This window comes from Sinocyclocheilus anshuiensis, unplaced genomic scaffold (genome assembly GCF_001515605.1).
Source record: "Sinocyclocheilus anshuiensis isolate Anshui unplaced genomic scaffold, SAMN03320099.WGS_v1.1 scaffold2160, whole genome shotgun sequence".
In the NCBI taxonomy this organism is placed as follows: Eukaryota; Metazoa; Chordata; class Actinopteri; order Cypriniformes; family Cyprinidae; genus Sinocyclocheilus; species Sinocyclocheilus anshuiensis.
The window spans coordinates 20,439-34,562 of NW_015546163.1; the positions used below are offsets into that span (position 1 = coordinate 20,439).

Sequence of the window (14,124 nt, forward strand, 5' to 3'; positions counted from 1 at the left end):
AATGTCTCCACGATCTGCTTTTGAAGAAATATCGTTGTATCGTGCTACAGCGCACATTCTATCAGCTGCAGTTCTGGCGCATCCTCCGTCTCAATATAATGTACAAAGCCACGTGCATTCACATCAGTGTTAACTCAGCGGTAGTTACTCTCACGGGACACTGCACTTATGCGCACTTATATCACAAAACTACATTATTTCATCAGCTTTAAAGCAATACCGGTTAAACATTTAATTCACGTGCTGTTCTGCATGCGCTTTTCTGAGCGCGTACTCATGAAGCACCACTGAGAGTCTGTCAAAAAGTGCCTGATTATTGGACTAAGTTGTCTTTCGCTTCTGATTGATTTCGCGTCTAATACTGTCAAAAACACACAAGGTTTACATATAAACACAGTTGGTTATGTCTAAAATGAAAGTAAACAGTTGAGAGAGAAACGTGTGCAGCTCTTAAAGGGACAGTAGCTACTAAACATGCTGCCGACTGTCATTAAAGGGATAGTTCACCCAAAAAATTAAATTTCTGTCATTATTTACTTCACTCACATTTTGTCCCAAACCTGCATTAATTTCTTTCTTGTGTTGAACAAAAGAAGATATTTTGAAGAATGTGAGTAACCAAACAGTAGCTGGTCCACACTGACTTTTACAGTAGGAAAAAAATACCAGCAACTGCTTGGTTACCCACATTCTTCAAAAATAACTTATGTTCAACAGACGAAATAAACTAATTCAGGTTTAAAACAACTTGAGTAAATGATGGTATAAAAATGAAACGCTATTGAAAGACAGATGATCTTTTAATGTTAGTAAAACAACAAAACACAGAAAAAAAAAAGTATTTGTTCATTAAATTTCTTGAATGTTACTGCTAAATACTGTACCTGAAAAATGTTCTTATTTTCTAATATAGTGTTTTAGTGTTCATTCAATTTCTTGAATGTTACTGCTAAATACTGTACCTGAAAAATAAAACACCGAACACCGTACAAAGATAAAATAATGACAAAGATTTTTATCTTTGCTAACTTTGCCTAAATGTCTGCCATTGTTTTTTATTTTATATTTTGTTAAGGTGTAAGGGGGTTATGTTTCTGCACTCTTCCATTTTTAGCAAATTAAGAAAACTTTGTCTAAAACAATTTTTGTGATGGTTTGTATTTTTTGTGCTCTGTATGGAACATTAGTGCCTGTTTAAGTGATGAACTCCATTACTTGTGTTTGTTTTCAGACATGATAACAGACATTTTATACTTGTGCTACAACTTTTTGGCCTGTGCTACAAAACTTTCAACCTCTGTAGCACCAGTGCTATGTGAAAAAAAAGTTAACGTACAGCCCTGACTAATAATATGCATCAATAGTAATAACGATGCACTAATAATATGCATCAATAGTAATAACAATGGACTAATAATATGCATCAATAGTAATAACGATGCACTAATAATATGCATCAATAGTAATAACAATGGACTAATAATATGCATCAATAGTAATAACGATGCACTAATAATATGCATCAAAAGTAATAACGATGGACTAATAATATGCATCAATAGTAATAACAATGGACTAATAATATGCATCAATAGTAATAACGATGGACTAATAATATGCATCAATAGTAATAACAATGGACTAATAATATGCATCAATAGTAATAACAATGCACTAATAATATGCATCAATAGTAATAACAATGGACTAATAATATGCATCAATAGTAATAACGATGCACTAATAATATGCATCAAAAGTAATAACGATGGACTAATAATATGCATCAATAGTAATAACAATGGACTAATAATATGCATCAATAGTAATAACGATGGACTAATAATATGCATCAATAGTAATAACAATGGACTAATAATATGCATCAATAGTAATAACAATGCACTAATAATATGCATCAATAGTAATAACAATGGACTAATAATATGCATCAATAGTAATAACGATGCACTAATAATATGCATCAAAAGTAATAACGATGGACTAATAATATGCATCAATAGTAATAACAATGGACTAATAATATGCATCAATAGTAATAACGATGGACTAATAATATGCATCAATAGTAATAACAATGGACTAATAATATGCATCAATAGTAATAACAATGCACTAATAATATGCATCAATAGTAATAACAATGGACTAATAATATGCATCAATAGTAATAACGATGCACTAATAATATGCATCAAAAGTAATAACGATGGACTAATAATATGCATCAATAGTAATAACAATGGACTAATAATATGCATCAATAGTAATAACGATGGACTAATAATATGCATCAATAGTAATAACAATGGACTAATAATATGCATCAATAGTAATAACAATGCACTAATAATATGCATCAATAGTAATAACAATGGACTAATAATATGCATCAATAGTAATAACGATGCACTAATAATATGCATCAAAAGTAATAACGATGGACTAATAATATGCATCAATAGTAATAACAATGGACTAATAATATGCATCAATAGTAATAACGATGGACTAATAATATGCATCAATAGTAATAACAATGGACTAATAATATGCATCAATAGTAATAACAATGCACTAATAATATGCATCAATAGTAATAACAATGGACTAATAATATGCATCAATAGTAATAACGATGCACTAATAATATGCATCAAAAGTAATAACGATGGACTAATAATATGCATCAATAGTAATAACAATGGACTAATAATATGCATCAATAGTAATAACGATGGACTAATAATATGCATCAATAGTAATAACAATGGACTAATAATATGCATCAATAGTAATAACAATGCACTAATAATATGCATCAATAGTAATAACAATGGACTAATAATATGCATCAATAGTAATAACGATGCACTAATAATATGCATCAAAAGTAATAACGATGGACTAATAATATGCATCAATAGTAATAACAATGGACTAATAATATGCATCAATAGTAATAACGATGGACTAATAATATGCATCAATAGTAATAACAATGGACTAATAATATGCATCAATAGTAATAACAATGCACTAATAATATGCATCAATAGTAATAACAATGGACTAATAATATGCATCAATAGTAATAACGATGCACTAATAATATGCATCAAAAGTAATAACGATGGACTAATAATATGCATCAATAGTAATAACAATGGACTAATAATATGCATCAATAGTAATAACGATGGACTAATAATATGCATCAATAGTAATAACAATGGACTAATAATATGCATCAATAGTAATAACAATGCACTAATAATATGCATCAATAGTAATAACAATGGACTAATAATATGCATCAATAGTAATAACGATGCACTAATAATATGCATCAAAAGTAATAACGATGGACTAATAATATGCATCAATAGTAATAACAATGGACTAATAATATGCATCAATAGTAATAACGATGGACTAATAATATGCATCAATAGTAATAACAATGGACTAATAATATGCATCAATAGTAATAACAATGCACTAATAATATGCATCAATAGTAATAACAATGGACTAATAATATGCATCAATAGTAATAACGATGCACTAATAATATGCATCAAAAGTAATAACGATGGACTAATAATATGCATCAATAGTAATAACAATGGACTAATAATATGCATCAATAGTAATAACGATGGACTAATAATATGCATCAATAGTAATAACAATGGACTAATAATATGCATCAATAGTAATAACAATGCACTAATAATATGCATCAATAGTAATAACAATGGACTAATAATATGCATCAATAGTAATAACGATGCACTAATAATATGCATCAAAAGTAATAACGATGGACTAATAATATGCATCAATAGTAATAACAATGGACTAATAATATGCATCAATAGTAATAACGATGGACTAATAATATGCATCAATAGTAATAACAATGGACTAATAATATGCATCAATAGTAATAACAATGCACTAATAATATGCATCAATAGTAATAACAATGGACTAATAATATGCATCAATAGTAATAACGATGCACTAATAATATGCATCAAAAGTAATAACGATGGACTAATAATATGCATCAATAGTAATAACAATGGACTAATAATATGCATCAATAGTAATAACGATGGACTAATAATATGCATCAATAGTAATAACAATGGACTAATAATATGCATCAATAGTAATAACAATGCACTAATAATATGCATCAATAGTAATAACAATGGACTAATAATATGCATCAATAGTAATAACGATGCACTAATAATATGCATCAAAAGTAATAACGATGGACTAATAATATGCATCAATAGTAATAACAATGGACTAATAATATGCATCAATAGTAATAACGATGGACTAATAATATGCATCAATAGTAATAACAATGGACTAATAATATGCATCAATAGTAATAACAATGCACTAATAATATGCATCAATAGTAATAACAATGGACTAATAATATGCATCAATAGTAATAACGATGCACTAATAATATGCATCAAAAGTAATAACGATGGACTAATAATATGCATCAATAGTAATAACAATGGACTAATAATATGCATCAATAGTAATAACGATGGACTAATAATATGCATCAATAGTAATAACAATGGACTAATAATATGCATCAATAGTAATAACAATGCACTAATAATATGCATCAATAGTAATAACAATGGACTAATAATATGCATCAATAGTAATAACGATGCACTAATAATATGCATCAAAAGTAATAACGATGGACTAATAATATGCATCAATAGTAATAACAATGGACTAATAATATGCATCAATAGTAATAACGATGGACTAATAATATGCATCAATAGTAATAACAATGGACTAATAATATGCATCAATAGTAATAACAATGCACTAATAATATGCATCAATAGTAATAACAATGGACTAATAATATGCATCAATAGTAATAACGATGCACTAATAATATGCATCAAAAGTAATAACGATGGACTAATAATATGCATCAATAGTAATAACAATGGACTAATAATATGCATCAATAGTAATAACGATGGACTAATAATATGCATCAATAGTAATAACAATGGACTAATAATATGCATCAATAGTAATAACAATGCACTAATAATATGCATCAATAGTAATAACAATGGACTAATAATATGCATCAATAGTAATAACGATGCACTAATAATAAAATGATGGTATAAAAATGAAACACTATTGAAAGACAGATGATCTTTTAATGTTAGTAAAACAACAAAACACAGAAAAAAAATCACTCACTGCTCTTGACTGATGAACTTATCATCAGTCAGTATAATTGATGATATATAGGCTAGTGTATATAGTGTTTTATTTTAATGTGTTCATTCAATTTCTTGAATGTTACTGCTAAATACTGTACCTGAAAAATAAAGCACTATTTGTTTTATTTGTATATTATGTGTATTTGTAATGTATATCTTTGTTCTTATTTTCTAATAACAAAGATAAAATACTGACAAAGATTTTTATCTTTGCTCACTTTGGCCTAAATGTCTGCCATTCTTTTTTATTTTATATTTTCTTAAGGTGTAAGAGGTGTTATGTTTCTGCACTCTTCCATTTTTAGCAAATTAAGAAAACTTTGTCTAAAACAATTTTTGTGATGGTTTGTATTTTTTGTGCTCTGTATGGAACATCAGTGCCTGTTTAAGTGATGAACTCCATTACTTGTGTTTGTTTTCAGACATGATAACAGACGTGTTATACTTGTGCTACAACTTTTTGGCCTGTGCGACAAAAGTTTCAACCTCTGTAGCACCAGTGCTATGTGAAAAAAAAGTTAACGTACAGCCCTGAACTATAACAACAACTATAGCAACAATGATAACTAAAGATAGCAATAACAGTAACAATACCATTTTGTTGTCTGTCGCTTTAAATAATGAAGTCCTGGTGTCAATGTACTTTTTAGTTGTTATCATATTTAGTCAAGCTTGTCCTGTTTTTGTTTAGTCTAGTTTTAGTCAATGAAAACTTTTCGTCACATTTTCATCATGCTGTATAATAGTTAAACTGATATATATATATATATATATGAGAAATTTATTTTCACATTTCAGGTATTGCACTTTTCACCAATAAGCACAAATCAATAGAATGTGGACTTTATTTGACCTCATCTAGTGTACTGATTTATTACAGGGTATTTAATATTTAAATGAATATCAAAGACTTAGATATGTACTCTCTCTGTCTGCATTATGAAAACTGGCAAAGACAAACAAAAATTATTTGAACAGTAAAATTCCTAATAGTAATTCCAATAATTCCAAACTGCAGTAATGTTACTCTATTAAAACAACAGCGGTTGAGTAAGTGTAACACATTCATCAAAATTACAGAACACAAACAGACTTAATGATACTTTCATTTAAGCTGAACATCTAACATGGAGATCGCTAAACATTTCCGCAATGAAGAGCGAGCGCGTGCGCATGGTTGCCAGATTGCAAAACACCCGGCAGAAAATGCATCCTTTTAACAGAGAAGAACTCTTGATATCTGGCAACCACACACATGAAAGCTCGTGCAGTAGAGGCGTGTACAGCAGTCCGCAATAATATTTTGTCCATATTTTTTCGACAAAAATAAAAATAAATGTTGGTATAGTTTTTATTCTTTAAAATTCATTTTAGTCTCGTCTTTTATCGTCAACGATATTGCATGTTGATATAATCACAGTTATCATTTATTGACCTTATTGTCGTCTCGTCTTAGTCATGGGAAAAAATCTCATCAACGAACATTTTTCATTAACGAAATTAACACAATTGCTGTGAACGGCCCTTTAGTGTGTTTTTGTTCTGAGCTGCAGTCGCCATAGTGACGGACTGAGCTGGGCTGCGTTTCTCGATAACGATTGATCTTAGCGCTTAAGAGCTAAATCTACGAGTCAATTTTCGATCGTTCGTTATTGTTTCACGTGCGTTTCCCAAAAATGCACTTAATGCGATCGCACGTAGCCGTACTTTACGTGATACTTAGGAGTCGCTATCCGTTTGTCAAGTGCTGAAATGTCACCTTATAGAATGGCTCGTAATTGTAGTAGCCTACTACACACTCGTTTATTGAAATGTTAACCTAATGCTGCGTTCCAGACAACTCGGATATAATAACTATAATACAATATTATATTATATTATATTATATTATATCATATTATACTTTACATAATAATATATAATATACTTTATACATATATATAGAGAGAGAGACAGAGAGAGAGAGACGTTATTTCCGGGTACAATACATGGCTGGTTTTCGTGCACGTCAGCAAGTCATTGACAGATTTTTTTCCCAGTCTTTGAAGCATATTTCCTACATTACTCTTTTATAATACAATAATATTATATTATATTATATTATATTATATTATATCATATTATACTTTACATAATAATATATAATATACTTTATACATATATATAGAGAGAGAGACAGAGAGAGAGAGACGTTATTTCCGGGTACAATACATGGCTGGTTTTCGTGCACGTCAGCAAGTCATTGACAGATTTTTTTCCCAGTCTTTGAAGCATATTTCCTACATTACTTCTTTTATTTTTTTATTTTTTTTGTTCAGTCATTTAATTTAGGTGTGTATTTCTATTTTTTCTGCCCCTTTTAATGATTTAATTTATAAATTAATAATAAAAAAGAGTAATAAAGTGTACAATAAAGTACAATCAAATTCTTATATTATAATCCCATTGCACTTGAATAAAGTTAAAGGTGTAATCTGCCGATTGTCCAGCAGGTGACCGCATAAATCTGTCTTCTTGCGATGCACTTAAGGCTTTACGATTACTCCAGAGCACTCGTAGATCTACGATGATTTTCAAGTGCTACTTAAGTTACGATGATTTTGGGAAACAGACCGTAATATTAAGATCAGTCGTGCGATCGTTTTTACGAACTTCTTAGGTTTACGAAGCTTTTGGGAAACGCAGCCCTGGAATTTTACCCAGAAGAAGAACGCGATGCGCGGCTTGATTCAGCTAAAGATATAATTTAATAATATATAATCACTTATACATAATTAATATATAATCAGACGAACTTCTTAGGCTTACGAAGCTTTTGGGAAATGCAGCCCTGGCCCATTATGATCCCATGCAGATCTCAACAATAAGCCCTGAAATCACAGGCAGAGGATCCTTCTCTAAAGCTGACTTTGCAGAAAGTCACTGTGTGATTCACATACGGAGGGAATCGAGGCGGAAATAGGATTTCCGGCAGTTTTTCGGTGGTGTGTATGTGACCCTGATTTCCTAATCCAGTTTACCCAATTCAGCCCAGACAGACAGGCAAGTTTCTGAAGGGTGTCGGATCCCTTTGAGTGTCTGTGTGTGAGAGGAGCAAACGGAGGAGAAGCGGGTGAATGTGAAAATGAGCCTTCATATCGCCAGATGTCTTACTGAAAGGGTTTGAAGATCACTTTCATTCTTCATGTGACGTGATCCTCACAGGCGTCACGCTCGGCTGCGTTTGGTTCCCGCCGGCTGCATCAGTCACGTGAGCGTCTCCTCTCTGACCTCCTGCCGCGATTCTCCACCGAAGAGACGGGCCTTTATTATGCTCCCAAACTACATGAAAGAAGCTTCATCTCCTCATAAAATAAATAACTGTAACTTTAACCAAAATTTTAACAATAACAATAACTATAGCAATTATGATAACTGTAACAACAGCAGTAATAATAACTATAAGGATAACCATAACTGCAACAATAAAAACGATGACTAGAACTATAATCGTTACTGTAACTATAACAGTAACTATAGCTATAATGATAATAACTATAACTACAATAATAACAATAACGATAACTATAGCCATAAATATAATAACCAATGACTATAGCAATATCTATAGCAATAACTTTTAACAATAACAACTATAACAATAATAATAATAATAACCATACGTATAACAATATAAAAACTATAATGTTAATAACAATAAACTTAATTATAACGATAACAATAATAGCAATAACTATAACGACAATAACAATGATTGTAACTATAACAATAATGATAATAACAATAACCTTAACTAAACGTTAACAATAGCAATAACAACAACAACAATAATGATAATAACAATATCCTTAACTATATCAATAGAAATAACGACAATAACGATAACTATAACAATAATGATAATAACAATAACTATAACGATAACAATAGCAATAACAACAACAACAATAATGATAATAATAATATCCTTAACTATAACAATAGAAATAACTATAATGACAATAACGATAACTATAACAATAATGATAATAACAATATCCTTAACTATATCAATAGAAATAACTATAACGGCAATAACGATAACTGTATAAAGACAATAACATAACAATAACGATAACTATAACAATATTGATAATAACAATAACCTTAACTATAACTATAATGCTAACAATAGCAATAACAACAATGATAATGATAATAACAATATCCTTAACTATATCAATAGAAATAACTATAATGACAATAACGATAACTATAACAATAATGATAATAACAATATCCTTAACTATATCAATAGAAATAACTATAACGGCAATAACGATAACTGTAACAATAATGATAATAACAGTAACCTTAACTATAACGATAACAATAGCAATAACAACAACAATAATAATGATAATAACAATAACCTTAACTAAACGTTAACAATAGCAATAACAACAACAACAATAATGATAATAACAATATCCTTAACTATAATTATATGAACTGATAGCAATAACTATAACAACAATAACCATAACGATAACTATAACTATAACAATAATGATAATAACAATAAACTTAGCTGTAATGATAACAATAGCAATAACAACAACAATAATAATGATAATAACAATATCCTTAACTATAACTATATCAATAGCAATAACTATAACGACAATAACATAACAATAACGATAACTATAACTATAACAAATAGAAATAACTATAATGACAATAACGATAACTATAACAATAATGATAATAACAATATCCTTAACTATATCAATAGAAATAACTATAACGGCAATAACGATAACTGTAACAATAATGATAATAACAGTAACCTTAACTATAACGATAACAATAGCAATAACAACAACAATAATAATGATAATAACAATAACCTTAACTATAGCTATATCAATAGCAATAACTATAACGACAATAACATAACAATAACGATAACTATAAAGATAACAATAATAATAATAGCAATAGCAATAACATTTACTATAACGCTAACAATAGCAATAACAACAACAATAATAATGATAATAACAATAACCTTAACTATAGCTATATCAATAGCAATAACTATAACGACAATAACATAACAATAACGATAACTATAAAGATAACAATAATAATAATAGCAATAGCAATAACATTTACTATAACGCTAACAATAGCAATAACAACAACAATAATAATGATAATAACAATAACCTTAACTATAACGATAACAATAGCAATGACAACAACAATAATGATAATAACAATATCCTTAACTATAATTATATGAATTGATAGCAATAACTATAACAACAATAACCATAACAATAACGATAACTATAACTATAACAATAATTATAATAACAATAACCTTAGCTATAATGATAACAATAGCAATAACAACAACAATAATGATAATAACAATAACCTTAACGATAACAATAGCAATAACAACAACAATAATAATGATAATAACAATATCCTTAACTATAACTATATCAATAGCAATAACTATAACGACAATAACATAACAATAACGATAGCTATAACGATAGTTTTAACTATAACAATAATAATAATAATAGCAATAACCTTAACTATAACGCTAACAATAGCAATAACTACAACAATGATAATAACAATATCCTTAACTATAATTATATGAACTGATAGCAATAACTATAACAACAATAACCATAACAATAACGATAACTATAACTATAACAATAATGATAATAACAATAACCTTAGCTGTAATGATAACAATAGCAATAACAACAACAATAATAATGATAATAACAATATCCTTAACTATAACTATATCAATAGCAATAACTATAACGACAATAACAATAATCATAACAATAACTATAACTATACGATAACCTTAACTATAACGATAACAATAGCAATAACAACAATAATGATAATAACAGTATCCTTAAGTATAACTATATCAATAGCAATAACTATAACGACAATAACAATAATCATAACAATAACTATAACTATTACAATAATAATAATAAAAATAGCCACAACTGTAGCAAAAAGAATAACTATAGTAACAGTGAGTATAGCAATAAGTATAACAATAACTGTAAGAATAACTGTAAAAATAACTGTAACGATAGTTATCAATGATCTTGATGGACTCAGATGATTCATATCAAATGAGCAGATTCACATTATGAACACTTGAGTGCAAAACTAAAGACCCGAACCCATCAAACTAATATTAGAAAACAGACTCTTCATTCTGATTGGTTGAGATGCATTTGAAGGCATGTCAATTGCTGATGTTTGTTGCCTTATATGGTCATTTTCTCATAAGTGCTGCTCCAGTTTAATCTCGTCCTGCAGGAATGATTCTTCATTGACTCTCAGTATCCGCGTCTCACTCCAGCTCTTTACCTCCCATCTGCCCTCGTGATTCCTCTCACTCCTGTACGTCTCTCCTGACCTGTCCAGACCAGTCGACTAGTTGGTTTGGGAAATGAATAGTAGTGCATGATGAAGTGAATTCAACAGCCTGAGGTGTGTGAAGTTAATTAAAGCTGCATTAAAGCAGATTCTGTCTCAGATTGAGGTTAATGATCAATCAGATGCGTCAATGTAATCAGACAGACATGTTCGAAAAACACACCCAAAATACTCGTCTGGACATCTCAGTGTGAGGCCTGTAAATAAAACGTTGATTGTGTTCGAATCACATCCAAAAATAATCAGATTTACAGGTGTATATTTAGAGTGAATATTCATCTGTAAATCTGATTAAATTACATGTGATTTTGCAGTGTTATTTTTATAGTTTTAACGTTTTGTTGTGTTTTTATATGTAGATAGATGGATGGATGGATGGATGGATGGATGAATGAAAATGAAGATGCTAAATGCACGTGTATAAAAACCTCCTGCGTTTGTAGGTTTTCATGAAGATGCAAACAATGTACACAAAACCTATTTCACACACACACACACACACACACACACACACAGAGAGAGAGAGAGTTTGCAGTCAATCAGCAGCTGCTCGTCTGGGGCAGTTTAGTAGATAGAAATCTCAACACGTCAGGCAATTTCTCAGTCCCGTCTGTCTCTGTGAGGTTTTCAATGTCAAGGTCAGCGCTCTTGTGCTCTTGTGAAGCTGTAGTGTAGTTGCTAACTGTGTTTTACTGCATCATCATCTCTCATGTATTGTATCCTGATGCTGTTTTGTTCAGAGTTTGTTGAATGAGTCCGTGTGGATCCTGCTTCTGCTCCTGATGGGATTCTGCTGTTTTACATCTGTTCCATTCTAAGGATCACCGTTATTGAGGAGTTTAAAACAGACTAATGGGGGTCCACATTTTGCTAGCAAGGGTCTGAATTCTAAACACTTTTCCTCTCGTAGGTGTTTAAATATTTAAACATGATTAATGATCAGAGTGAATCGGCCAAATAGAGCAGCCTGGGTTAGCAGTTCACCGTCCGCTGTGCTTCTGCAGCCGGCTAGAAAGGCTCAGACATCAGAAAGGCTCCTAAAACAGTCTTCGTTCATTTCTGATTTCTGTCTTTGGATGTTGTGGTGAGATGCGGCGTGTTTCTGATGCTTGTGTGTGTGTTGTTTCTGTGTGTTCCAGCGGTGGTCAGTGCCATCCCGGTGCCCACGCTGGACAGCAGTCAGTATCCGGGCATCCTGCCATCGCCCACCTGCGGATTCACCACACACCCCAAATTCACCCTGCGGCCCATGCCTTTCTCCACGCTGAGCGTCGACCGCAGTTACGCTGCCGGTAATACACCTACCTGTCTGTCTGTCTATCTGTCTATCTATCTACCTGTCTATCTGTCTGTCTGTCCGTCCGTCCGTCCGTCCGTCCGTCCGTCTGTCTGTCTGTCTATCTATCTATCTATCTATCTATCTATCTATCTATCTATCTGTCTGTCTGTCTGTCTGTCTGTCTGTCGTTATATCAGTTGTTATATTCTTCATTATGTCTATCTATAGTTCATTATGTTGTACAATCTATCTATCTATCTATCTATCTGTCTGTCTGTCTGTCTGTCCGTCCGTCCGTCCGTCCGTCCGTCCGTCCGTCCGTCCGTCCGTCCGTCCGTCCGTCCGTCCGTCCGTCCGTCCGTCCGTCCGTCCGTCCGTCCGTCCGTCCGTCCGTCCGTCCGTCCGTCCGTCCGTCCGTCCGTCCGTCCGTCCGTCCGTCCGTCCGTCCGTCCGTCCGTCCGTCCGTCCGTCCGTCCGTCCGTCCGTCCGTCCGTCCGTCCGTCCGTCCGTCCGTCCGTCCGTCCGTCTGTCTGTCTACCTGTCTATCTGTCTGTCTATCTATCTGTCTGTCTGTCTGTCTGTCCGTCCGTCCGTCTGTCTGTCTGTCTACCTGTCTGTCTGTCTATCTATCTGTCCGTCCGTCCGTCCGTCCTTCCGTCTATCTATCTATCTATGTCTGTCTGTCTGTCCGTCCGTCCGTCCGTCCGTCCGTCTGTCTGTCTACCTGTCTATCTGTCTGTTTCCGTCTATCTATCTATCTGTCTGTCTGTCTGTCCGTCCGTCCGTCCGTCCGTCTGTCTGTCTACCTGTCTATCTGTCTGTCTATCTATCTATCTGTCCGTCCTTTCCATTTTTTTTTTTTTTTTTTTTTTTTTTATTCTATCTTGGATTACTTGTGGATTATTGTGATGTTTTTATCAGCTCTATCTACCTGTCTATCTGTCTATCTGTCCGTCCGTCCGTCTGTCTGTCTGTCTACCTGTCTATCTGTCTGTCTATCTATCTGTCTGTCCGTCCGTCCGTCTTTCTGTCTAT

At 31.9% G+C, this 14,124-nt stretch overlaps 1 protein-coding gene across 1 annotated transcript in view; it reads left to right on the forward strand.

Annotated features, from left to right (window-relative positions):
* LOC107701352 (netrin receptor DCC-like) overlaps positions 1 to 14,124 on the forward strand; it is a 50,085-nt gene that overhangs the window by 19,658 nt on the left and 16,303 nt on the right. The window contains exon 8 of the mRNA XM_016503340.1: positions 12,950 to 13,102. Coding sequence (XP_016358826.1) covers positions 12,950 to 13,102 — 153 coding nt within the window. The remainder of the gene's footprint in view (positions 1 to 12,949; positions 13,103 to 14,124) is intronic.